This window comes from Labrus bergylta, chromosome 18 (genome assembly GCF_963930695.1).
Source record: "Labrus bergylta chromosome 18, fLabBer1.1, whole genome shotgun sequence".
In the NCBI taxonomy this organism is placed as follows: Eukaryota; Metazoa; Chordata; class Actinopteri; order Labriformes; family Labridae; genus Labrus; species Labrus bergylta.
This window is the reverse complement of record NC_089212.1, coordinates 15,504,453-15,529,128: the sequence shown is the minus strand read 5'-3', so window position 1 is coordinate 15,529,128 and position 24,676 is coordinate 15,504,453. Positions and strand designations below refer to the sequence as shown.

The window sequence follows — 24,676 nt, the reverse complement described above, 5'->3', positions numbered from 1 at the left end:
CTTTCAACGGCGGCACAAGCGCGGGGCGACTTTGTCCAACCGTCATGCCTCTGTGACATTCACATTGAAGACATTACAGGGGAGTAGTAGTTGCAAGTAGTAACTGTAAGTAGTAGTTGAAAAATTGCAAATTTGAGGGATGAATATGAACCAACACTTTGGAAAATTTCAAGGGCAGCCGGTCCTGAAATATTCTAGAGACTTTCTGAAGTGCATACATGACAACAGCTTTAATTTCAGTCCCATTATGGGACTAGCTAACAGTGATTGAACATTTAAAAACTGGCATGTTTAAGGTCTTTTTTCTGTTTGATTAAATCACATAAATGCAACAGATATTTGGGACTACCAGGTAAAAAAAAAAAAAAATGGTAGGAAAGGGGTCTAAAGATGCCTCTTGGGGTCTTTGGTGAAACCTTTGAGGATACAGACAAAAATACATCTTTTTTTGCCATCAAGGTCACTAAGGTCATGGTTCATGTTCAGTGATGGACAATGCTTATTCAGCTGCTCCTTAAAACTTTCATATCTCTAAAAACATACGAGACGGTGATAGTGGACAATGTAAGATAAATACCAGGGCAAATAGCTTGTCATGCCTGCCCTGCTCTTACCACATATCCTGTCTGTCTATCTCTCTGTCTGTCAAATATTAAGCTGCACATTTTGATGAGCCTTGTTGCTTTAGGGCTGTTCTGGGAATATGGGGGCCTTTTGTAAAGCGCTGCGTAGCCTCCCAAGAAAAATATTGTGTGCTCTGCAAAACATGACAAGTGTGGGTTGGATACAAACGCACAACTCACTAAGCACATAACAGAATTGTATTATAATTACCTCCTCTTCACACGGTGCCTACTCTGCCTCTGCTGGGTGTAATGTGATTAAAAAGGAGGATGTGAGTTTTTGGAGTAAAAGATCTTTTTAAGGGCTGGAAATAAATCCCATGGCTTCAGCGTGAGAGCTTTCTATTCTGCGTTACAAATGCTCGGCAGTAGCGATCAGAGGGTGTCTTGGCTGAGTCCTAGACTGCACACACATACAGTAAGCTCTCTGAATCTAGAGGCCCTGTTGTGTCTCATCAGTAGTGCAGCCTCGCTCTGGCCTGTGTGTTGTATTCCTTCTCAGAGCAGCACAATCCTCTTATTGTTGGCAGCAGCAGAGGCATACTAGCAGAAAGCTAGCTCTGACCTGGGCTGACTCTGCGACAGCTTTGTACAACAGGCCTAAGTGATGCTTTTTGTCTTTGGTCTTCTGTTGAAAGGTTGCCTTGTCTTCTCTCTCAGACCACTGACACTGACTTTCTGCTGGAGTCTCCTCTGCTCTTTTGTCCAAGTTTTAACCCCCTCTAATTTTTCCTGTTGCAGCGGTGTCTGTCTTTTGTACTGTACATCAACAAAGTCTTTGTTCTGCCACAGATATGAGAACTATGAGATGGACTAGATTTATTCTTCATGGCCTGGACTCCGAGGATAAATATTCACAGTTTCTGCATGAATCCATATCCGTGTGTTGATTAAATCGCAACAGATGTTACAACAAACATTATGCTAAAAAGATCTCGTTGTTGTATGTAGCCCTTCATTGCCGCGTTTTTACATACGTTCACATATATTCGTGCAAACTACTATAATTCAATTCCCCTTTTTTTTTTTTCTCTTCCTTTCTCCTTTCAGGTACTGCTTCATCGTGACACTTGGCTACCTGATTTCATGTCAGATCACACGAGTCTATGTGTTTGACTATGGCATGTACTCTGCAGATTTCACAGGGTAAGCTACACATAAACCAAAGAGCTTTTTATTATTATTTTTTGGACATCCACTGGTATTAATTTTGACAGCTTATTTGTAGAAAAAAAAGAAGGCTTTTAAAAGAGAAGCAACTAGTAAGAATCAGAGGTATATTTGAAATGTCTCAACCAGTCTGAGCTAAACCGACAGAAGAGTGCTCACAGCAGTGTGTCTGCAAGAGGATGTCGATAGCGCCTGTAGTTTCTCCTGGTTGGTTCCCACTCCACCAGACTGTCTGACAATTTAAGCAGACAGCCTGCACTCCCAGCAGGGTGAGTGGGGGTGGCTTGTTGCTTAGCAACCCAATGCAAACCCATACTGCCTCTGAGAGGGCAGATATTTCCCTACTTCAGCCACCTCATTTGCTGTCCCTCTGTTCTTGTGAAAGTGATGTAAAGCAGGTTCCTTGTAGCCAAATGTGCTCGGTTACAATAGACCAGAAATACCTTAATTTTCTTCATAATTTTTTTTTTTTATTAAAAGACAAAATCTCTGGAAGATTGCTTGATTCTGTATCTTAACCCTACACCACCAGCAGATTGCATGTAGTAAACTATTTTGGAAAATTGACTGTCTGATGTAGAATCAGTAACATTTTGTTTATAAGATGGTTGTTAAATCAAAAGATAGCAGTTTTAGTGTTCTTTTAGTAGAGAATGTTCAGAGGGCTCTGTGAGTAGCATGTGACCAGAATTGGCCTGAACAAAATAGAGAACAGGAATAATAGGTACAGGAAGTGAGAAAAAATGCCTGCAGTTACTCCCCAGGAAATATCCCATTGTGAAAATAATACGACAGCTGACACTGTTTCTATCATAGCTCCATGAAACGGCCACTAGTTGAATAATGCACCCAAAACATTTATTCCATTTTGGCTAGTAGTCTTAAAATGATAACATCTACTCAACTTAAAGAACCAAGCTTTCAAAAAGGAGGTAATGTTGCGAGAAAAACAAAGAAAATGATGAGCTGGTGGTACGTGCTGCCTGTTTTTTTTTTTTTTTCAACTTCACAATATGAATTGACATTTTCTATTTCTGTCTGATTGCTCTGTTTCAGGCCCATGATGGTTATAACACAGAAGATTACAAGCTTGGCATTTGAAATACATGACGGTAAGAAGAGGACCAATTGTCTCTCAAGCATTTGTGTTTTCAGCATGTGTGTGTTTGTGTGTTTTGTGTGTGTGTGTGTGTGTGTGTCCATCCTCTCTGAGAGAAAAGAGGTGGCAGATGTGACAGAAGTGGAAATGGTGCAGTTCTCTTTGGGGTTTAAAAACAGATCACATGGCAGCTTTTCCGAGGCCCAGTAGTCAGTTCTGCCAATGGACTAGTGAACCAGAAACAGAGCTTGCACACGGTTATGTAATGGAGCGCTCTCTCTCTCTCTCTCTCTCTCTCTCTCTCTCTCTCTCTCTCTCTCTCTCTCTCTCTCTCTCTCTCGTTCTCAGTAACAGTTTAATGGCTGACTTAAAACACAACTGAACACTGTCAAACATTAGACAGTAAAGCTAAATCTTTAAACGGAGGATGTTCTGCCATCACTGAAAACAAAACAAATGTTAACAAGCCAAACAAAAAAAAGGAAAGATGGAGACCTGACACAAAAAAAAAAAAATCAAGAGTGATGGCGAATCAGAGAAGCTTACAGATTGAGACGATTATGATGTTTTATCTTTCTCCGTCTTGGGAGTCTTAAGTCACTATGGGATTTTCTAAACCGAACACAATCGGTAACGTAGTCGCGGTTTGTGTGTGGGAGTGTGCGTTGGTGTGTGCATGCAAAGTGAAGAGCTTTAAATTCTGTTCATGTCACTGATTCTCTTCCCAACTGTTAGTCTAATGAGAAACTAAGACCGTAATCCCCAACCCAAGAGAACCGTCACACCCTGACAACTACCTGCTGTTTTTGCACATACAGACACACACTGCGGAGTATTTAGCTAACTCTTTGTACAGTTAAATACTTCAAAGGGACTTCTGATATTCCAGCTTTAAGTGTTGTTACAGGCTCAGTGAATATTTTTTATTCCCTTTTCAGATTTTGCATCAGGGCTGTAACGAAGCTTCTCTGTCGTTACGTCTTTGAACACTCTTGTATTAATCCTGCAACAGATTCATATTGGTGTCCCAGTCTGTGAATTCCCATTGCGAGACACAGTGGGAGTCCCACATACACACACACACACACACACACTCAGACATGCTCATACCCACAGTGCTGTTCTCCCCCGCTGGCCCTGCACATACCGTCCAGCCTGTAACACCTAGGCTTTCTGACTAAACTCGTGTCATATGGAGTGTCTTAAATGAGCAGATGTTTCATGTGTGGTGATGCACTAAGTAAGGAAGTGGTCCAAAGTCACCTCCTGCTAACTCAGCTGAAAAATGTATGGCTTTCATAACTTCCTTTCTCGTTGTTCCTGTGTCTGGATTACAGGACCTTTTTAATGAATGTGACACGTGTCTGTTTGGGTTCATCTGTAGGTTTGACCAAGCGAGATGTGCAGCTGACTCCCAGCCAGAATTACCTCGCTATCAGGTATGTGACTCAGGTATGTTTTTTACTGCTTCAGAAGATGGGTGCAATTAAAGTCAAAGTCAAAGTCAACTTTATTGTCAATTTCAAAATATGCCAGACGTACAGTGGAATCGAAATTGCGTTTGTCTCCGTCCCGCGGTGCAATACAACCGAAATAAGGTAAAATAAGATAAGATAAAATAGATGAAATAAAATGAGGTAAAAATAAGATAAATAATATTTACAGTAATAAATTCTAAATTGTGCAAAAGGTACAAAAAAGTAAACTTGTGCAATGTGCAGTAAATCAGGTTGAATGAAAAGCTGGAAATGGTCTGAAAGAAGTGATTGTCTTTCATTCTAACAAAGGCGTCGTTGCTATCTGCAGAGGAAATCACCACACCGTCCCAATTGTTCAGCTCTCTCTTTGGCGTTGTCAAGCAGTTTTTAGGCACTCGGTATCCAGGATACCACTCATTCACACTACTGCAGTGTGACCTGTATTACAGGAATGCCCTTCCACCATTTATCCTGCAATGCAATTGCAGATTTCATTCCCTGACAGTTACTATTGGTGATGATGGTGCAGATTAGGTGCAGGGACTTTCCCTGTGGAGATAAATTGCTACTATGATCTAATATGGATTTAATATGTGAATAGCTGAATATACGGATGGAAGACAAAGCAGAATGAAAGGCATCTTTACAAAATTGTTGCAAAAACTTTTTAGCATCACTACAAGACAATTTGAATAACGCCAATTTATTTTTTGTATGAGGTATTTATTGAGTCAGTGATTTGATGTTGAATTGTTAACTTTATCTTTGTATCATTTTTTTTCTTTTATTCATTTTGTGTCAGTGTGATGGCTTTAGGAAATCATGTTTTCTTTAACTGATTCATGTTTTCTTTAACTGTGTCTGAATAACCCATAAAAGATGAGGCCAGACATGAAAAATTAAAAGAACCATTCGTTCATTCATAAAGTTTGAAGTATACCAGAAGTCAGGAAGCCATCCATCCCATATGGTATTCTGTCTCATATCCTATTGTGCTGTCTTCTAAAAAAAGATTGGTTACTGCTGCACTACATATCTACACCCTCTAATTTCCAATTTTATCCTTTTATTTCTGCTTGTGTCACTTCTCTGTGACCCTGCCAGGCGGATGCCAAGCCTGCTGGAGTACCTGAGCTACAACTGTAACTTCATGGGCATCCTGGCAGGCCCCACCTGCTCATACAACGACTACATGGCCTTCATCGAAGGCACGGGCTACCAGCCACGCCACCAGGAGAATGCCAACGGCAAAGAGAACGGGAAGTACAAGCAGAGTGAACCCTCTCCCAAGGTAGAGCACAGCTTTCATTACTCAATAAAAGTGTGTGTGTAATATCAAGTCTGCAAGTTTTATGGTGGAATAGATCTGCATTATGAGCTACAGTGGACAGAAAAAAAACGAAAATGCTTTAAGCTGTCATAAGAAGTGACTAAATAAACGGGTATTATATCACAAAGGGAATCAATGGAATTCTCCTGTGAATACATATGTGGGTTTGAAATGTAGACCTCATTGTGGACACTGGATAGCCTAGTGGATACTTGTACAGAGGCCATAGTCCTTTTGATCGCGGGGGCAGTGGGTTCAAATACGACCTCGACCCTTTGGTGCGTGCATGTCATCCCACACTCTCTCCTCCCAACAATTCCTGCCGCTCTTCAGCTCTCCTGCCCAATAAAGGCCCAAAATATCTTTAAAAAAAATAGGTTATAGACCTGTTTAAAAGAGATGCAGGGCACCTATAATGCGTTTCATTACCTTTAGAGAAGCAATGACTGACACATTATGGACCATTTAATGACTCAAATGTCTTCGCTTCAAGGTTACTTGTGTGTTTTTTTTTTTTTACTGTAATATGGATTAATAATTTAAATGCGCTCCAATATTGAAGTATGTTTTGATCAGAGGAGAAAATAATGTATTGAGTCAACCTCAAGGTAACCTCAAGGCATATTAAACAGTTAAGTGCTAGTTTTAGTTCTTGATGATATATCATATAACTGGACGTATTTCTTTGTATCACATTGTTTTTTTTTTCTCTCTCTCCCTCCACCAGAATGACGTCATCTCCAAGCTGTGCACATGTGCCATCTCTCTGGGCATCTATCTGTCGCTGTGCCAGCTGCTCCCCGTGGAGCACGCCATCGATGACGAGTTTGTCAGCACCACGCCGTTCTACCTGCAGGTTATCTACCTTTACCTGGCCATGCTTGCTCTGAGGCCCAAGTACTACTTTGTCTGGACTCTTGGTGGGTTAGACTTCCAATTTCTTATTTATTTCAAATGCTGGCAAATCAAAAACAACAGAAGCTTGAAAAACACCAGTTTCAGAATGAATGTGTGTAGAGTGCAGAAAACAGTTCAAGCTAATCTCTGGGTGGAGACTATTTTTCTTTTCAGAAACACAGCTTTTGGTCAGATGTGAAGAAAAGATATCATAAGTCTGACATTGAGTTACCCTTGAAAGTAGAAAGTAGAAATTGCTTCTGTGTGTCCATGTTCCCCTCCTTATGATAAGCAACTTAAACTGGAAACCTTCCTTTTCTTCCTAGAGGAGTCTTGAGACTTGGAGGACGAAAACAATTGTGTATTTTGTTTGTGCATGTGTTATTACTTTGTTAGAATCCAGTGTCTTCTAATCTGAGGGGTTTACACTCAGTGAGCTGTTCTGCGTTTGAATTATTTGATTTAAAAAAAAAAAAAAAAAACTTTCCAATATGTTGACAAAAAGCCCTCACTCTTGTGTATTAACATTTTTTTGCTGATGTAATAGTGCCATCTAGTGCTCATTTGGAAACTGCATCTCTTCATTGTTACCGATGACAAATTCATGTGATGCTCTATCTCCATCTGTTTCTGTCATTGCTGCACAAAGTAATGTATTCTAAGACAGTGGAGCTGCTGTCATCTGTTAGTGTTGCTGCTCTTGTATTCAGAAACATTTGTTCCTTTCTCCTGCAGCTGATGCTATCAATAACGCCGCAGGATTCGGCTTCAATGGTTACAACAAAGATGGCTCCCCACGGTGGGACCTGATATCAAATCTCAGAATTCTGGATATTGAGGTAAGGCTCTTTTTTTTTTATGAAGCCTGTTGTATCCAGATAAAGGCATTTTTTCATTAAAACATGTGTACATGTATATGGGTCTTCTTTTTTTTTTTCTCTTCAGTTTGCCACCAGTTTCAAGAGTTTCCTTGACAACTGGAATATCCAGACAGCCCTTTGGCTCAAAAGGTAAATGCATTCAGGTTGTAGTGCTGTGTGGGCTGCTGAAATGTTGCATGCAATTGCAAATAAGAAGTTTTGCATTCAGGTTTAAATCACACTTCACAAAAACTACATTTGGTTTCACGATAAAAAAATAAATAGTTTGTGATTGTTTGCAAATGTACAAGCTTTATCCAAGAGTACACTCAATCACACAGTATTGTTTTTTTTTCTCTCCCCAGGGTTTGCTACGAGCGCTCTACCATCAACCCCACAGCTGCCACTTTCCTGCTGTCAGCCATGTGGCACGGGGTGTACCCCGGCTACTATCTGACCTTCCTCACTGGCATTGTCATGACGATGGCTGCACGAGCAGTGAGTACTGACACCTTCTCTGTCCATAATGAGTGTTTCTTTCTCAGATACGGTCACACAGATACAAATCATAATCCTTGAGTGATGTATCACTGTATGCAGCTTTTCAGTCGTCATAACGAGACGGAATAGAAAATGTTGTCTGGAAATCAGATTGATTTGTTTCAAGTGTCTAAGAGCTCTTTACATGTATCACTGCTACTTAGCAAACCCACAATTCCACAACAAAAGTTCTTTTTGGAGAGTAAAAGGGGATAATGATACCATTTAAACATCATGTTAAAATGTTAGGCCAGCACCACTAATCTCTGTAAACCTCTTCACTTTAGTCTTGTGCAATCAGAATATTTCTGTAGAGACAGTGGAATAGAAAGGCTGAAGTAACTGAAATGATGCCAGGGCAGCAGTGTAGGGACTTCTCTTTCTCTTCTTTATCTAAAGAAGGATGAGGAGAGCGCTGACCCACTTATCACTACAGTCCACTGCCACTCGGACATGTTCAGAGATAGATTTCTCGTAAGAGTTATTATATGGAAAAAGACAAAAATGAGCAGATTGATAGTGTTAATGCCTGCTGCCATGAGAGATTTAAAGAACTGGGTCGTTTGGTTGAGTTCAAGTCTAGTTCACCGTACAGCACAAAGATTCATTTACTTGAAAGCTACTCATGTGATGGTCTCCTTTCCTCTTTTTTTTTTTTTTTTTTTAGATAAGGCACAACATCAGACCATACTTCCTGGTATGTGACTCATATAGAAAGATCTATGATGTCATCACGTGGGCATGGACTCAGGTTGCCATCAGCTACACAGTGGCACCATTCGTCCTATTGGCTGTGGGGCCATCACTTAAATTCTACAGGTATGTGTATCAGGCTGAATGTGAGTGTTGATATTTGTCAAATATGCGCTTGAATATTCAAACATTTCTTTTCTGTAAGGTAATCATTAAGTGCTGCATTGTAAAAGTATCGCTGTATTGATTATGTGAATGAATGTACTGGCGCCCAGAGTAGAAATGGACACTTTTTCATTAGCCTAGTTCCCTCCTGTCGGGGCTGTAACTGTTAACGAGGCAGCTTAATGAGCGCAGCATGGTGAGGATTGATGAGGTGGAAATAAAACGAGCGGCCTTAACGTCGCTCGGACGCTGCAATGAAATAAAGGCCGAACAATGGTCAGTGTCATTCAGATGAGGGCTGCTGGTACATCAGCACGTGGCTGCTTAACAGGGGCATAAAACCGACTCATTGAAGTAGCAGGGATATGGAGAAATACCATAGCTATAATTTGACTTCAAGTGTTCACAAACGTATTTTATTTTTTTATTTCTCTAACACGATTTAAAAAAAAAAAAAAAAAAAAACTGTGCCTAATTCAAATTTTTTGGTCTCTGCAGGTCCTGGTACTACTGCTTACACCTTCTCTGTCTCCTGGTGGTTTTGGTCTTGCCTGTCAAATCGAGACGCCGGCAGGCCAACGAGCAGCAGGACGGCCTGCAGAAGGACAGTGTACAGGACAACCAGATAGAGCACCACAGCACAGACAACAACTGCAACCAGAAAGACAAAGCCACATGAGGACTCAGGACAGCGGCAGCAGCAGCAGAAACACTTGAGACCAACTAGAAACCACTGAGGGCTTGGAGTGTTGCTTGTCTGTTTAGCCGCCAAAAGAACCAAATATCGGACGCTCTGAAAATCCTAAAAGACAGAAAACACAACTCACTGCTCTGTGAAAAACTTCTCGTAGCAAGGACAACAGCAATCTCACTTCTGACATGATAAAGAGACCAGGATTTCAACTAATGAGTGGTAGTGGTTATTTACATTACATTAGTGGAAATGAAGACTTCCAAGCTGCCTTAAACCCTCTATGTACCGGCCTGGTGAAGTAAGAGTTGGATGGCACGCTGCAGGTACCCAAATGCAGTCCCACCATAGTTATGTCAGGTTACAGAAACGGATACAAGTGCAGTATGTGGAGGGTTTTTGTCATTGTCTGGATACAAGCCTCTGTTAGGTGGAAACAGAAAATGTGTTCATGTAATAAAACATAACCTTTATCATCAGCTGCCAATTTCAAACAGGCCTTAGGATTCTCCAAACATTGTTTGATTTCTATGTCTTTAAAAAAAAAAAAAAAATTCTTTGCGGAGTGGAACTCACATTGTACGTGTTTATTTGTAAGTTGATGTTTGTGACAACACGTTTTGAATTCTCAATGCTTTGTATTTTATTTTTACCGGGATGAATGGACTTTGCCTAAAATAGAGTCGAGACTGGAATTCAGATTGTGTCCGTCTCCAGCAGTGGAAAGTCTAAAAGAGGAGCTCAAGTGTTACTTAGAAGAGTTCTGTTTCTTTTTTATATTTTTCATATCTGCTGCTTTTTTTTCCCCTCACAAACATGACTCATCAGATAAGCATATGTTTCAAAGGGAGCTTATTTAACCTGTTGTGATTTTTACATTTCCTGCTTAAAGATTTCTGCAGTTTGGATCAGGGGTGTCTTTTTGTGTGTGTGTGTGTGTGTGTGTGTGTGTGTGTGTGTGTGTGTGTGTGTTTTTATATGTTGGTATACTTCACACAATTGTCTTGCCTCTGAAGGAAAAGTCTCCAAAAATACCTGTATTTAATAAATTAAAGTTTATAATAGAATTTATGAATTTGGGAAGCCGTGGATTTTTAACATGTACATTTATGTAATTTAGTTAATCGTCTTAAATTCCACAGATGTCACAGAAATCTAATCAGATAACCACATTTACCAAAAGTTTAGTTATTTCTTAAAAGGTTTTGTCGCCATTAAAATGTACAAATCAATTGAATGTAGAAGCTTCCAATTGAATTCACAGTGCATTAAAAGCACATCCCGTTATCAGGCTGCAAATTACATGTGTGCAATTTGAGTGTGGTCGTGGGGAAATTTACAGTAATTTAATGTATGTGACATGATCGTATTATTTTTGTACAAAATTCAAAGACATAGACGGACTGTTGTGGCATATTGTCGTTTCTTCATATTGTGTGCACTTATGTTAGAATAGAGATGTTTCAGGTTGCATTTACTGTTGGGTTTAAGAGACTCTGGTTCCTCATGCGGTGTCGGTCCATGACTCACCTTAAGCCTTTCAAATCCTCCATTCTACTCTCTACAACATGCAACAGTTCAAACATTCACCCATGGGAAACGGTACTTTTCGTGAGACATTTTTTAAGAAAATGTGTAACATAGGTGCAGATGAGGCAACCTAAAAGGCACCACAGTGTAGTTTAAACAATAACAAAAAAAACACACATTTTTACACATTTCTTAAAGTATCCAATAGTCTGGGGATTTCTATCCCAACTTACCAGAAACACTTTGTGTTGATTTTTTTTTCAAAACTTGTCAGTAATGTAACATTGATCTAGTGCATTTGTGTCACATATAAAAACAAAGCAGCAGAGGTGAGCTTTGAAGTATGGACCTTTTTTCATTTCCTTTTTTCTAACACTTTCATATTCCTGCCATAACTGTGCGTGTGTACCAGTGTTCATGTGATCCGTACATGTCGATGTGGTCTTGGGTCTCATGTCAAGTATGTGTGTAGCCTGGGCCCTGTGAAAGGCGAGTGTGGACCACTTAAGGGAAAAGGGGGATGTCATTTTAAAAACAACAACAAAGCGATTCGTGCAATGCATGGCCACCCAAACCAGCAGATCAATGCAAACTGCTCCATATGTCCAAAGTGCCAAATCAAGGATGGCGCCTCTTGTTTTTGTGTGTATGTGAGCACGCGTGCCTGCCGCGGGTGTTTGTGTGTGTGCATGTGTCCATGTGTGTGTGCGCGCGCCTGTTTAACATAATGGTTATTTTTGTGTCAGAAGGAACTTTATTGAAAGATTTGTATAACAGTACATTAAAAATTCTGATTTATGTGGCTAAATAAAGAGAAATTATTTTTAAACACTAAAGCTGGTGATTGAAAATGTCTTATTCTTTGTCCAGGGAAATAAATTAATATTAGCAAACATGTTTTAAATCTCCCCCCCCCCCCCCCCCCCCATTTATCATGATTATTGTTGTCATAAAAAAACACTTGTGTTTTTGCAGTAGGCCTATAATGAACTCATGGCAGACATTAAAAACATTGACTCTTACTAGCAAGAACAGCCCAAGTGAAAGAAATTTGTTCAATAATGTCTTAAATCCAAGTAACAAGGTAGGTCACCCGCAATGATGTTAATCACAGCTTTGCTTCCCTGCTGTGGCATGCCAAAATGTCTGCTGTGAAATAGACAAGTTAGTGGGCAGCCTATGATATAACTACAGCACCAGCCGCGGATTTTTACAATGCACATTTTTTCTAAACTCTTTTATGTTTTCAAGGAGCATAAACATGCATTTAAAAACATACAATCCTGTTGGTCCTTCAACCTCACCCTCCACCAACTAGAGACCAGGGATGGGCAAATCTGGTCACAGCGAGGGCCGCATTCGTTCAACTCTCACTGCCTGGGGGGCCAAATTGTAGAATACAAAAAAACGATTATGTATGTCTCAAATTGAACTCAACATATACCAGTGATCAAATATTATCATGGACATATTTCTGGTTTTCATGATTTCATGTTTTCCAATTAATTGATGTGTAAAAATTGACCTGAAGGGCCACGTTTAGGGTCGATGGGGGCCGCATGTGGCCCCTGGACTAGACAATTGGGAATAATAAAGAAATAAAAACTTTAAAGCAAAATGTTAATAATAGTAATGAGTAGGCTTCAAACATTTAAAAAAAACTTGTGAATGAAGACAAACTGAGCAGAAACTTACTGCAAATGTGACAAGGGGTCCTTATGCTAGCTGGGCTATTCAAATATGATCCTGGGGAGGGGTCCTGAGTCCTGATTTGCTCTGACACATGTTAAACACATAACCGGCAGAAGCAGCTGTGGTAGGAGGAGGAGGAGGAGCCGGAGGAGGAGCAGGAGGAGCCGGAGGAGAAGCAGGAGGAGCCTCTGGCCTCGGAGCAGGTTAACGCTGCTCTGAATACATTGAAGTTGTAAGATATGAGTAAGTGTTTGACCATATTCACTGGACTATTATCAACACGCAGGCAGCCATAGCACACCCCCCCTCCCCCCCCCTCAGCTTAGGTAAGATGGGCCCTTTGGCACTGCAATACTTTCACATGACTTTTAGATATTCTTAAAGTATCAGGACCTGTTGGAGCGCTAGTTAGCTTTTCTGAGCTAGCATTAGCTGTTGGTAGTTTTGCTGTTGTTTCTTAGCGATAGAGCAAAACAAAGGAAGTCAGTCTGCTTGCTACAAACGAGAAGGAAGAGACCAGCAACGTTTATTATTGCGGTTTTTTTTAGTTTTTTTTTATATCTTAAGTTGAGAAAGAGATAAGACATGTGATATGTGTGTGTGTACTTGTGTGTGTGTGTGTTTTTGCCATCCAGATGTTTACTTTTTTTGACAACTTTCGGACACCTAACACCTGTTGTTTTAGATATTTCGACTCATGAGTTCAAGTCGCAGCAGCAAGCCCCGAAAAACCTGCTTCACATACTCTTAATATGTTTACTAGTGTTTGTCAGAGCAGCAGCTGCTGTGACCAGGAGTCTGTGTTTCTTTAAATGTAAAAAAAACAACCTTCAGACCAGCTCACCACAGACTAATGGAAATGTACCACTTCCTGGTTCCATTTTTAAAGTTTCCCACACACATAAGTGTAAACTGTGTCTCTGAAACAGACAAGTATGTTTCACGTAACTGAAATCCTCAGCAGATTCACCCCCCACATGACAGACCATAAGCAGCTGACAGATCAAATTTAGAGATCCTATCACTGTTGCTTCACTCCTCAGTTCATGTCTCTCTCTCTCTCTCTGTGTTCAGACAACAACACAGCTGACAAGGAGCCTTTTTGAATTTCATGATGATATCAAATTTTGTGTTTTTACATCAACACTAGTCACGCACTGACTTGAATGCAGATGTGGGCGTGCTGTATTGACCCAGACAAGATATTATTTGTGACTTTCATTTCCCTGAATGTGTGAATTTTTCTGCCTTACAGTAATGTAATGAATGCACACGCTTACTTATCCTATCCACTTTGCTACTGGTGTCCTATTACTTTCTATGCCTTCCTTTAGTAAATGTATGTTAAAGCACTGTAAACCATTTCAGAAATGATTGCTCAATCTGTTAGTACATGACGGGAAAAAAAAAAAAAAAAAAAAATCAGTTAATTATTTCAGAAAAAGTCCCCAAAGCTTCTGGTTTCATTTGACCAAAGTTTGAATACCTTTACATTTAAGTTTGGACTAAACTGAACAAACACTGTTGAGGTTAAAGCAATTAAAACAATCACAATTAAGAGCCCTATTCCTAAATAAAAAATAATAAAATATTGACTTTTATGGTTTAATAGCCATTGGATAATTGAATATAGCTGTTTCTGCATTTGTTGAATATTTTTGCCTTTTATTAGTGAGAAATTGAAACCCACTATCATGCTTAATAAGCTGTGACAGTCCCATTAATGTCAACCAAATTGGTCTTTATAGCATTATTCATAAATATGGCCAAAATCTTTATTGTCTCTTCCTTTTTATCCGTAGTTGGTGCCGAGCCAGAGCATGTAATGAATGAAAATGTGATCGCGTGTGTGTCCATTGTGTGTGGAAGAGATGGGCGTAGGCCAGCCCCCTCATCTAATATTCAGTCTGGAGTAAAGGGGGGATGCTGAGCTTGAGCCCGACAGTGCTTCTTAATACTATGTGCGAGTGAGAGGGGGATAAAGATTAGTGTTGAATATCTAAATAAATAGAAGCTTCACCCTGCACCAAGGTAAGGGGTTCTTCTGTTTACTCTGTATAGTATTTTTTTTTCTGGACCATGTGCCGGTCTTTTTAGTAGCTTTAATCTTGTAATGTATTTTACTGTTTCCATTGGTGATCCATCTCTTCTGTTTTTTTATTTTTATTGGGTGTTTTGTTAAAAGGATGTGTGGTGGGCTCCCATCTGATCATTGCCAGAGAGAGTTAAATGTGTACTGATTGGCTCTTGTGCTGTGTTATCGTCCACCCATTGTGCTGAGAGACAGGGAGCTGTGGAGGGCGTGTCAACAGGCTCTTTTCCCTGCCTCTGTAAACAAAGGATTTTTTCTCATTAATGTGGGACGCTGCCTGATAAGGGAGAACTGCTGGCAGGTGATTTGTACCTGGAAAAAGCAAGGTCAGACTTTTCAGAAAATAAAAGAAAATGCAACTTTTCATTGATCTCACTCTGAATTCGACTGCTTTGGGCCTTTTCTGTTGACAGGCCAACATCCATGTGACATTTAATCTTTTAGTGACGTGAGCATGAGCTGCTTGTCTCACAGATTATGTCGAAATATTGAGCTGTGTGTTTGCTAACCTTTATGTGAAACCCATTGCCAGGGCAACTTAGAAGCAATGAATGCAGCTGATTAATTTAGAGCTGCTCTGGCAGGAAGCGAGTCTGACCATGATGGAAGAGCACAACTTTGATGAATCTTTAATGAGTTTTTTATCGATTGGCTGAGTGTCTACTACAGCTCAAACAACCATATTTGAGGGGAGGGGGGTGGGGGGTTTCTTTTGTCATGGTTTTTTTGGAAGGCTCAGACATTTGACATTATGTTTTTTTGACGTGATCCTGTCATTGCTGTATAATTACAGGATTGACATCTGTGAATACTACTTGTAAAATAACTCGATGCAAGAGGAATGATCTGCTCTGTCTAAAATAACTCTTCCGAATGGCGGAGCCTCATTATAGATAATTTCCTCCAAGCGGGCATCTCAATTGATTTGTCTGATGCAATTGCCTTTTCCGCATCCTACTGCTAGTTACCCATCAATGCAAAGCAATCCAATTAAATAGTCCACCACCATGCACCTGTTTTACTTTTCAGGCACTTTAGTGAACAGCTCTTTCCTTGTTTAGAATACACAAGTTTCACCAAGTCCAATTTCAGTCAGTGGAGGAGGGTAGAAGTAAGGTTGGTCTTTATGTAATTGGAGCAGACATGGCAGCGCACCAATTGTCCAAGTGGTCATTACATCAAATGAGCAAAGTTGAACCACTATTGTTTGTCTTCAGTGGTATTTGATGACTTATTGAACTTTGTTAGCGCAGCATTGGGATTCGTCTGCCGTCATTAAACCGAGCAGACAAATTTCCCCTCATGTTTTTAAGCATGAGTACACAGGATGAAGTAAAGTGAGCTGACCCGGGCGCTCTCTCGGTGGCTTTTGTTGTGTATTGAGCATGTGCAGTGAATTGTCCTACTTAACCAAACTTGGAAATTCTACATCACTGTAGAGTTTCCTTATTCCAGTTCTTCTTTTGTCTTTATAGAATAAGTCTTGTGGACATTTGGAAACATATGACGTCCTCTTTTCTGATTATATATCCTGGTATTTATAGCTGGCCATAAGATGCACCCTCTGTTTTATTATTTGCATGGGTGAGTTTTTGCGTGTGAGTTGGGTTTGGACAGCACTCCTCTATTCCACAGCATCACTTCAAAGAGATACCACACCCTCCTTCCGGCTTCAACTTAGAGACTCTGCCTCTCTTTTAGTAATGTTTTACATTTAGCTTCATGGACCAGACAGATTTCTGTGAATGCTCATCTGTTTCTGTTCATCTTACAGTGGTGTACAGGGGGATAGCAGTCAGCCATGGACACCACCACCTCCCTGAAGATGACCTCCCTGGCCGTCCAGAGTCTGTTCAGCTATGTGGAGGAGGAGAACCTGGCGGCCATCAAAGCACATTTGGACAAGTTCAAAGATGTGGATAGCAGGAGTGATGTAAGTGAAGTAATGAGGGGCTCTTGACATCTTTTAACAGTTGTCCTGTGGGAAAAAGGATTATACAATTAGTTTTGAAGCCTTAATTAAACAATACGTCTGAAAGCTCTTTTTAAAGCATTTTGTAAAGAGAAGGCTTGTGCTTGCTGTGTTTCCAACAGCTTTGTTGCGATCTGTTTGAACATCAACATTTAAAGACCTTTTTTGTTGATCTGTCATAGAACAGACGCATTTAAAACAGAACAGGCAAATCAAACCTGCTTTGATTTAATTATGGAAATAAATAAAACATGAAAACTTAAAAGGAGGGCAGTACCTTTTGTAGGCACAAAGTACCCGTAAAATCGTTGTTGACTGTTACCACTTCTAATGTGCTGTTAGGTATAGTTGTAGAGTTTTCACTTTAAATAATCCTTTCACAATTTTAAGGGGTAATAATGGAAAGACCAAAACCAACAATTAAACTGGTCCTGCTAAAACGTATTATTCGTGTATCTAAAACCGACAGTATGATCTCCTCCATTGACTTCCATGTTTTTTTCTACAACACTTCAATGTGCCACACTACTGAGGGGTCTTGTCCGTCGTTTCCTTGACCAAGTTGCACTTTAGTTCATTTTGTTGACACATCAAGAGTGCTGCTGTAAAAGTACTCACAAGTGAACCAAATCCAAGTCTGAAAATAGTCCCTAGCACCGTTCATGTAAGAGGATTAACATCTGCTGGCTGCTGAAAAAATAGTTTTAAAGAATTTGATTTGTATCCTTTTTCATTAGAAAATAACAAAAAAATTCAACCTCTGAAAGACTCCCACCAAAAGTTCTTCATAGTTTGAGATACATTTTTGAGACTATTTCTGATTAGATTTTGCAAATATTTTATAAGTCAATCATTTCTGTCTTTGCCATTTTAATTATATTTTATTTCAACCGATTTAGAAGTGTTGAAGGATCTTTGTTCAGTTTGTTCTGTGAAGAATACATTGATCTTTCTGTTTCCATTAATGACATTCTAATTGCCCCCCTTTTACAATATAGGACCTATTCAAATAAAACTGACCAAAAGAAAAGCTTCTTTATGTGTTGGCCATGATGTATAAAGGGATGGATAATCACTTTGTTCTACCGAATACGGTTACAGTCAATTCATCAAACAGTATCACTGCCTGCCCTTTTTCTCCCAGTGAATTCTCAGAGTGTTAAAAACAAAACATTATAGTTAATTGGCTTGATGATGAGTTTTAGTCTGTATCACAGTTTCTCATCCTCGTTCTCTTTTTCTATGTTTCAGAACGGACAGACTCCCCTGATGGTGGCGTCAGAGCAGGGCAATCTGGAGATAGTACAAGAGCTCATTAGGAGAGGAGCCAATGTTAACTTGGATGACGTTGTAAGCATGCACACACAAAGCCCGCTCTAACTGCCAAGTAGAAATACACCAACACACACACAACGACACGTGGCGCTATAGAAGCGCATTACAGGTGAAAAGCAGCGCGGTGGTTTTTAGCGCTTTACATTGAAGACGTCGCTGAAATACTGGCCATGATGCTCCGACTTGCTGAACTCACCACACTCTTGCCTAGTCCACAGCTATTATGAGCAATCATGAGCTATAATGACAACTTATTACACACCTTTACCTTTACTCCTTTCACAAAATGACAGGATCCAGTCGTCGGGCCAACACCCTGGTGCCTCTAGAATCCAACCCCCCCCCCCCGCACACACACACACACACATACACTCACGCATCAATTTACCCTCCCACTTGGACACACGTACACCCACTCACTACACCTCTCATTAACATCTCTCGTACATGCAACCTATTATTACACAATGCCACACTCAAACTTTTGCCCAGAAGCAAGGAGAAGCATTACAAACTGCGGTCAGCCTCTTCGTTCACATTCTACTCTCTGACACTCCTATCTGTCCATGCGACACCCCGTTCCCATGAGCACCTGGTATGACCAGCTGGTAGGTAAAGTGCTTGGAGCATACTTGGGGCGTCCCGCATAGAGCTCGGACAGACTTCAGTCCAACTGGATTCGGAGGGATATGGGAGTTCTCAAGGTAATAGGTTGTCTGTGTGTGCAGGACTGCTGGACGGCGTTGATCTCGGCGGCTAAGGAGGGCCACATAGAGGTGGTGAGAGAACTGCTGGAGAACAATGCTAACCTGGAGCACCGAGACATGGTGAGAACATAGAGAGTTTTCTGTACTTATGAACAACTTATCTGTAAAATTGTCACATATAGTCCAAACAGTAACTGTAAGATTATAATGATATCATCCAGACTCCAGAAAAGGTAGTTGGTTTTATCAGCGTAAAAATTGATTATGATCCTCCTCCTTATTTCCTCTTTATTCCCAATTTTCTAATATCAAAAAATGCCATAGAATTATCTTAAAAAAGTGTGCAAAACAAAGGTGAAGCATTGAGCAAGACTTGGGTTAAGTAATGTAGCCTTGGTGCATAAATGTGGTTCAAAAATGTTGATCATGAGAAAAAGATGTGATAGCTTAGCAACAGCAAAATATAAGACACAGTGACACATCTTTAAATATGCTTGAAAATGACATGTACATTTCTCAGATGGCCCCACTCGATTGGTTGATCAGGATGATCTATGAGCCTTGAAACGGACATGAAATGAAATTACTTTCATGTGCAATGACTCCTCTCTATTAGTAATTCCATTTACCCAGCTCTGGTTCTCTCTGCGTGGTGCAGTGATAAGATTCAGCCTTGGCATCCGGACTTGTATGAGGCAGACAGTTGTCGTCTTCAGGCTTACTGTAGCAGCTTTTCTGTATATTCACGATGAACGGACAAGTAGCAACGTGCAGACGAGAAGTTGGGAGTTTTTTTTCACTAAAGCTGTTTGGTGTTTTCAGCATTTCAAGCAACAGAAATTATCCAAATGAACAATAACCATCAGTAAATAATATATAAAGGTTTTAAACCTCTATATTTGCATTCAAAGATCAGAGTTTTTAATTCTCTTTTCTCCTTTTTCATGTAATACGAGACATTCCGAGTTCATTTTAAATCCTTAAAGCCTCTGTGACTTTATGGAAAACACTCAGGACATCAGCTGACTCACTGCCGTGCGGGTGTGTCTGAGCTGCACAGGACAGATCACAGCCAGTCATCACAGTGGGATTATAATAAAACCACTCTGTGTGATACTGTTCACTCACTGGATAGTGTGTCTCCCCAGTTGGAAATAGCACATTCTCCAACTCTTAAGTCTCCTTAGATTTTATTTATTCCGTAAAGCTTAAAATCTTGATAGAACAGCTTGTTTTATATAAGAACTATACTGAATATCACACACAGACGGTATATTGCCTACATGTTAACCTTCTTCTGTTGCCATTACAAAACATATGTTGTAGGAATATTCTCTCCCTTTCACTTCACCATGTTCTGTGTGTGTTTCCTACTCAGGGAGGATGGACAGCTCTAATGTGGGCAGCCTACAAAGGTCGTACTGATGTGGCCGAGCTGCTCTTGGAAAAAGGATCGAACCCCAACATAACTGGTCAGGTAAGGACACTGGACACACTTAATTTCTTTTAAGGGTGCGCTCACGCTAGGTAATCCGTATAGTGCCAAAGCACCCTTCACCCTCCAAGTCCAGTTTGTTTGACAAGTTTGAGTGATCCATTCCATGCTCAAGCACAGAACACTTCCTTGGCCCTGGAAGAGGTGTGCCCTGGCACGGTACAGCTGCTCATGCAGGAGCACAAGCATGGTCACGAAACATGGGCAGCCTTCCATTATCGCGAGTGTTATCTGACTAAAAGCACACAAAGTCAGTTAGGGCTGCCTGTATTGTAAACTAAGCACGGGTCAAGATCATGTAAAGCCATGCATGTGTTGCATTACGACTTTATGTACTAGAGGTCACTGTGCTCAGGCCCGGTTAGTTTTGGAGCAGTGTGAGTGCAGGCCAGCGGTGGAATGGGGAGGGGGGACAATCGTGCCTCAGCACAGTATGGGGAAACTGGGCCTGAGTGCGCCCTAAAGGCCCTGACACACCAAGGAGATCGTCGGCCGTCAGTCCTAGTTGGACCGTCGGTTAGCGATCGTCGAAGCAGTGGCATCACTTGTTTTGAATGTCAGTAAACATATCGTTAGAGGACGCTGTAAACACAGCCACAACCCTCTCTTTTGCTCTCATTTGCTGTCTCAGTAATGTGGTGAGGCTCAAAGCATTTGTGTGACCGCAGACCCATCACTTGATCATTACTTAGTGTCAGCGTAAACTTCACCCCTCTCCTCTGCCCCAACAGTACAGCGTCTATCCCATTATCTGGGCAGCAGGTCGAGGCCACGCAGAGATTGTCCATCTCCTGCTGCAGCACGGAGCCAAGGTCAACTGTTCCGACAAGGTAACTACATGCTGACAGATGTTCATCACTTACTGGCGTTTAATCAAACAGAAGATGTTGTAAGGGGCTTAAGCTTTATGAGTCCTGTATACTGTATCATATTCTCTCACGTGTACACAGTATGGTACCACTCCTTTGATCTGGGCCGCCAGGAAGGGCCATTATGACAGTGTGATGCACCTTCTGGCTAATGGAGCTGATGTGGACCAAGAAGGAGCAGTAAGTAGATTTCCAGCGAATGATTATTTACTCTGTTGGGAGAGATCTAACACTGTTATGCTAATTTTTGGACTTTATTTCCCCCCATGATACACAATTTTTCCTTGGTAATTAGTTTTGTTTATTAAGTTATTTGTAGAAATAGCCAAAATGCAACGCAGTGTTCATATTTGATTTTATAGTCTGGTCGTCAGAGAGTCTTAATGTCTTCTTCTTCGGGTTCATCGTTGGTGCCATGATGGACACAGCAGCCTGTTTTTTGCTGGTGTCATTTTCACTAAATGAAGATTTAACGCTACCATGCCGTAAACCCATTAGTAAACTGCGGTGTTAAATAATTGATTGCATCAATGACGCTGCGCATCTGTGCTCCTTCTGACACAAACTGAACAATGTGGTCGTTTGAAATGTGACATCAATAATCAGATGGAAATAGAATGGCAAATATTAAAGAGAGGTTAAATAATATATTATTACTGTCTCCTAAAGCTGCTGAAAGGAATTGTTGCCATTTGGGAAATACTTAGACCTTAAAACAAAGACATGTTGGGAGAAAAACAAGTTTTTCTCAATTTCTTACTGTTTCCTTCCAGAACTCAATGACGGCTCTGATTGTGGGAGTGAAAGGTGGCTTTACAGAGGTTGTTAAGGAGCTGCTGAAGAGGAACCCAAATGTCAACATGACGGACAAAGACGGCAACACAGCTCTCGCCATCGCTGCCAAGGAGGGACACACAGAGATCGTGCAGGACCTGCTGGATGCCGGCACCTATGTCAATATCCCAGACAGGGTGAGAACACCCTACACTGGCGTTATCAGCTTCCCTGTTGGAATATGTAGAGGAGTGGTTACTATGAAAAACACTGTGAATGACATACAATTCATGACTTTGTCTGTTTGTGTTTCCTTTCTGTCTCTCTTTCAGAGCGGGGAGACGATGCTGATTGGAGCAGTGAGAGGGGGTCATGTTGAGATAGTGCGAGCTTTGCTGAACAAATACGCTGATATTGACGTCAGAGGGCAGGTAAGACCTCCTCTCCTGCTAGCTTTGCTCCTTGTTTGATTTTAAAGGCAGGCAGGAGGCCTTGTGTGAAACATCTCTATGTGAAATATCACACTGCTACTCAACATTGTTACATTAGTGGAGTTGTTTCTTGTGAAAGTAAACTTTAATCCATGGGTTAGGAAGATACAAATATACACAAGTATTATTTCTGTATAAACAGACACACCTAGATGTCCTTTGCATAATACTAAACAATATCAATTTTCTATCCACACAATCTGAAAGGCTTTTTTTGTGTCTGCCAAGGTTATTTTTCTCCAAGATAAAGTTGCTTGTTCTTTCCACATCAGGATGGAAAGACTGCCCTCTACTGGGCTGTGGAGAAAGGCAACGCCACCATGGTGAGAGATATCCTGCAGTGTAACCCTGACACCGAGAGCTGCACTAAGGTAATGCACACTCAAGATTAGCAAAGGTGTAAAATGCACTCCCTTTAATGATCTGACTGTTTAACTCTATCTGTGATTTATTTCTCCTGATTTCTCATTTGTTGAGTTTAACATTTTAAAATTTTCACATATTTCCATTCAAGTATATTAAAAAGTGACATCAAAAACACTGTGTTTCTGTTGAGATACATTAGGAAAAAATGCAGGCAGATATTCAAAAATAATATTAATGATATATTGTGTGTCTTTTTTAAGGATGGAGAGACCCCGCTTATCAAAGCCACCAAAATGAGGAACATAGATATTGTGGAACTGCTGCTGGATAAAGGAGCCAAAGTGTCTGCACTTGATAAGGTATTTCTTAAAAAAACACTTGCACCTGTTTTATTTTATTGTTCAAACATATATACCCACATTCTTTTTGTCATTACATATAATTGTCTAATTCTGAGTTTTGCTTCTTCTAGAAAGGAGACACGCCCCTCCACATTGCCATCCGAGGTCGTAGTAGAAAGCTGGCTGAGCTGCTACTGAGGAACCCTAAAGATGGCCGCCTTCTTTACCGCCCCAACAAAGCTGGGGAGACACCATACAACATCGACTGTACCCACCAGAAAAGCATCCTCACGCAGATATTTGGAGCCAGTATGACACATTTCTCCCCTTTACTCTGTTACAAAAACAATCATAGATTTATTTATCATAAATCAGGAAAAAAAATGTCCCTTTGTTTTCTCCTCTTTTCTTCTTTTTTTAATGTTTTTCTCACTATAAATGTTCTCTCTTTTTTCTCTCAGAGCACCTCTCCCCCTCTGAGTCAGATGGAGACATGTTGGGTTACGACCTCTATAGCAGTGCTCTAGCTGACATCCTGAGTGAGCCCACCATGCAGCCACCCATCTGCGTTGGACTGTATGCTCAGTGGGGCAGCGGCAAGTCTTTCCTCCTCAAGAAACTGGAGGGTAAGTCAGCACTCAGCATTAAAAAAAATAGAGTAGAAAATTACAGGATTTTCCCTTCAGAAATGTCCTTTCCTCTTCTTCAGCATCACGAAATGTAATATTAAGTATTTTCTTCATATTGCTGCATATTCATTCACTTCATATCTCTTTATGTTTTAACTCCCCCTCATCTCAGACGAGATGAAGACCTTTGCAGGCCAGCAGATAGAGCCCTTGTTCGAGTTCTCTTGGCTGGTTGTTTTCCTCACCCTCCTCCTCTGCGGCTCTGTGGCCGTGGTTCTGGGCTTTACTGTTGATCCCAGGTTGGCAATCGCTGTCTCCCTCAGTCTCCTTGCCCTGCTCTACATCTTTTTTGGTGAGGACAAACAAAAAAAGCTTCAAGTTCTTAATCCTTTAAATAATAATGCTTATACAGGTAACCCATTGTATACATGTTTATACGAAGCTTATTCCATCCACAAAGCAGCTAAATTTGTTTTCAGATTATCCATACAATTAAAATCATAGTTTATTTGAAGTGTGCCTTTGTAAAACGTATAACAAATGAATGAATGGTGTTTCTTTACTTACATTTCTTTTGATAGTTAAGGAAACAAACCCTTCTGGCTTCCACACTTTAGAGCTAATACAATTCCTTTCCTCCTCTGCTCACTGCAGTGTTGGTGTACTTTGGAAGTCGTCGGGAGAGGGAGAGCTGGAACTGGGCGTGGGTCATCAGCACCCGTCTGGCACGTCAGGTGGGTTACCTGGAGCTGCTGCTCAAACTGATGTTCGTCAACCCCCCTGAACTTCCAGAGCAGACCACCCGCGCCCTGCCTGTCAGGTGACAACCATTTTGGT

The 24,676-nt window shown here is 40.7% G+C and overlaps 2 protein-coding genes across 10 annotated transcripts in view; both read left to right on the top strand.

Annotated features, from left to right (window-relative positions):
- mboat2a (membrane bound O-acyltransferase domain containing 2a) overlaps positions 1–11,912 on the top strand; it is a 44,613-nt gene extending 32,701 nt beyond the window's left edge. For both annotated transcript variants that reach the window (XM_020640710.3, XM_065966263.1), the window contains 10 exons: positions 1,674–1,769; positions 2,850–2,905; positions 4,277–4,331; positions 5,475–5,661; positions 6,428–6,620; positions 7,333–7,436; positions 7,543–7,607; positions 7,823–7,955; positions 8,665–8,816; positions 9,354–11,912. In XM_020640710.3, coding sequence (XP_020496366.3) covers positions 1,674–1,769; positions 2,850–2,905; positions 4,277–4,331; positions 5,475–5,661; positions 6,428–6,620; positions 7,333–7,436; positions 7,543–7,607; positions 7,823–7,955; positions 8,665–8,816; positions 9,354–9,534 — 1,222 coding nt within the window. In that variant the 3' untranslated portion in view covers positions 9,535–11,912. The remainder of the gene's footprint in view (positions 1–1,673; positions 1,770–2,849; positions 2,906–4,276; positions 4,332–5,474; positions 5,662–6,427; positions 6,621–7,332; positions 7,437–7,542; positions 7,608–7,822; positions 7,956–8,664; positions 8,817–9,353) is intronic.
- A 977-nt stretch (positions 11,913–12,889) lies between these two features.
- kidins220a (kinase D-interacting substrate 220a) overlaps positions 12,890–24,676 on the top strand; it is a 41,970-nt gene continuing 30,183 nt past the window's right edge. For 5 of the 8 annotated variants that reach the window (XM_065947703.1, XM_065947702.1, XM_029278636.2 and 2 more), the window contains exons 1-15: positions 14,669–14,799; positions 16,635–16,793; positions 18,084–18,182; positions 18,896–18,994; positions 20,253–20,351; positions 21,101–21,199; positions 21,320–21,418; positions 22,012–22,209; positions 22,345–22,443; positions 22,776–22,874; positions 23,130–23,228; positions 23,342–23,519; positions 23,672–23,836; positions 24,012–24,191; positions 24,494–24,659. In XM_065947703.1, the coding sequence (XP_065803775.1) occupies positions 16,662–16,793; positions 18,084–18,182; positions 18,896–18,994; positions 20,253–20,351; positions 21,101–21,199; positions 21,320–21,418; positions 22,012–22,209; positions 22,345–22,443; positions 22,776–22,874; positions 23,130–23,228; positions 23,342–23,519; positions 23,672–23,836; positions 24,012–24,191; positions 24,494–24,659 (1,811 nt within the window). In that variant the 5' untranslated portion in view covers positions 14,669–14,799; positions 16,635–16,661. Of the gene's footprint in view, positions 13,095–14,668; positions 14,800–15,169; positions 15,187–16,634; positions 16,794–18,083; positions 18,183–18,895; positions 18,995–20,252; positions 20,352–21,100; positions 21,200–21,319; positions 21,419–22,011; positions 22,210–22,344; positions 22,444–22,775; positions 22,875–23,129; positions 23,229–23,341; positions 23,520–23,671; positions 23,837–24,011; positions 24,192–24,493; positions 24,660–24,676 lie in introns of those variants that run through there. The other 3 variants (XM_065947698.1, XM_065947699.1, XM_065947700.1) reach the window with 3 other exon arrangements.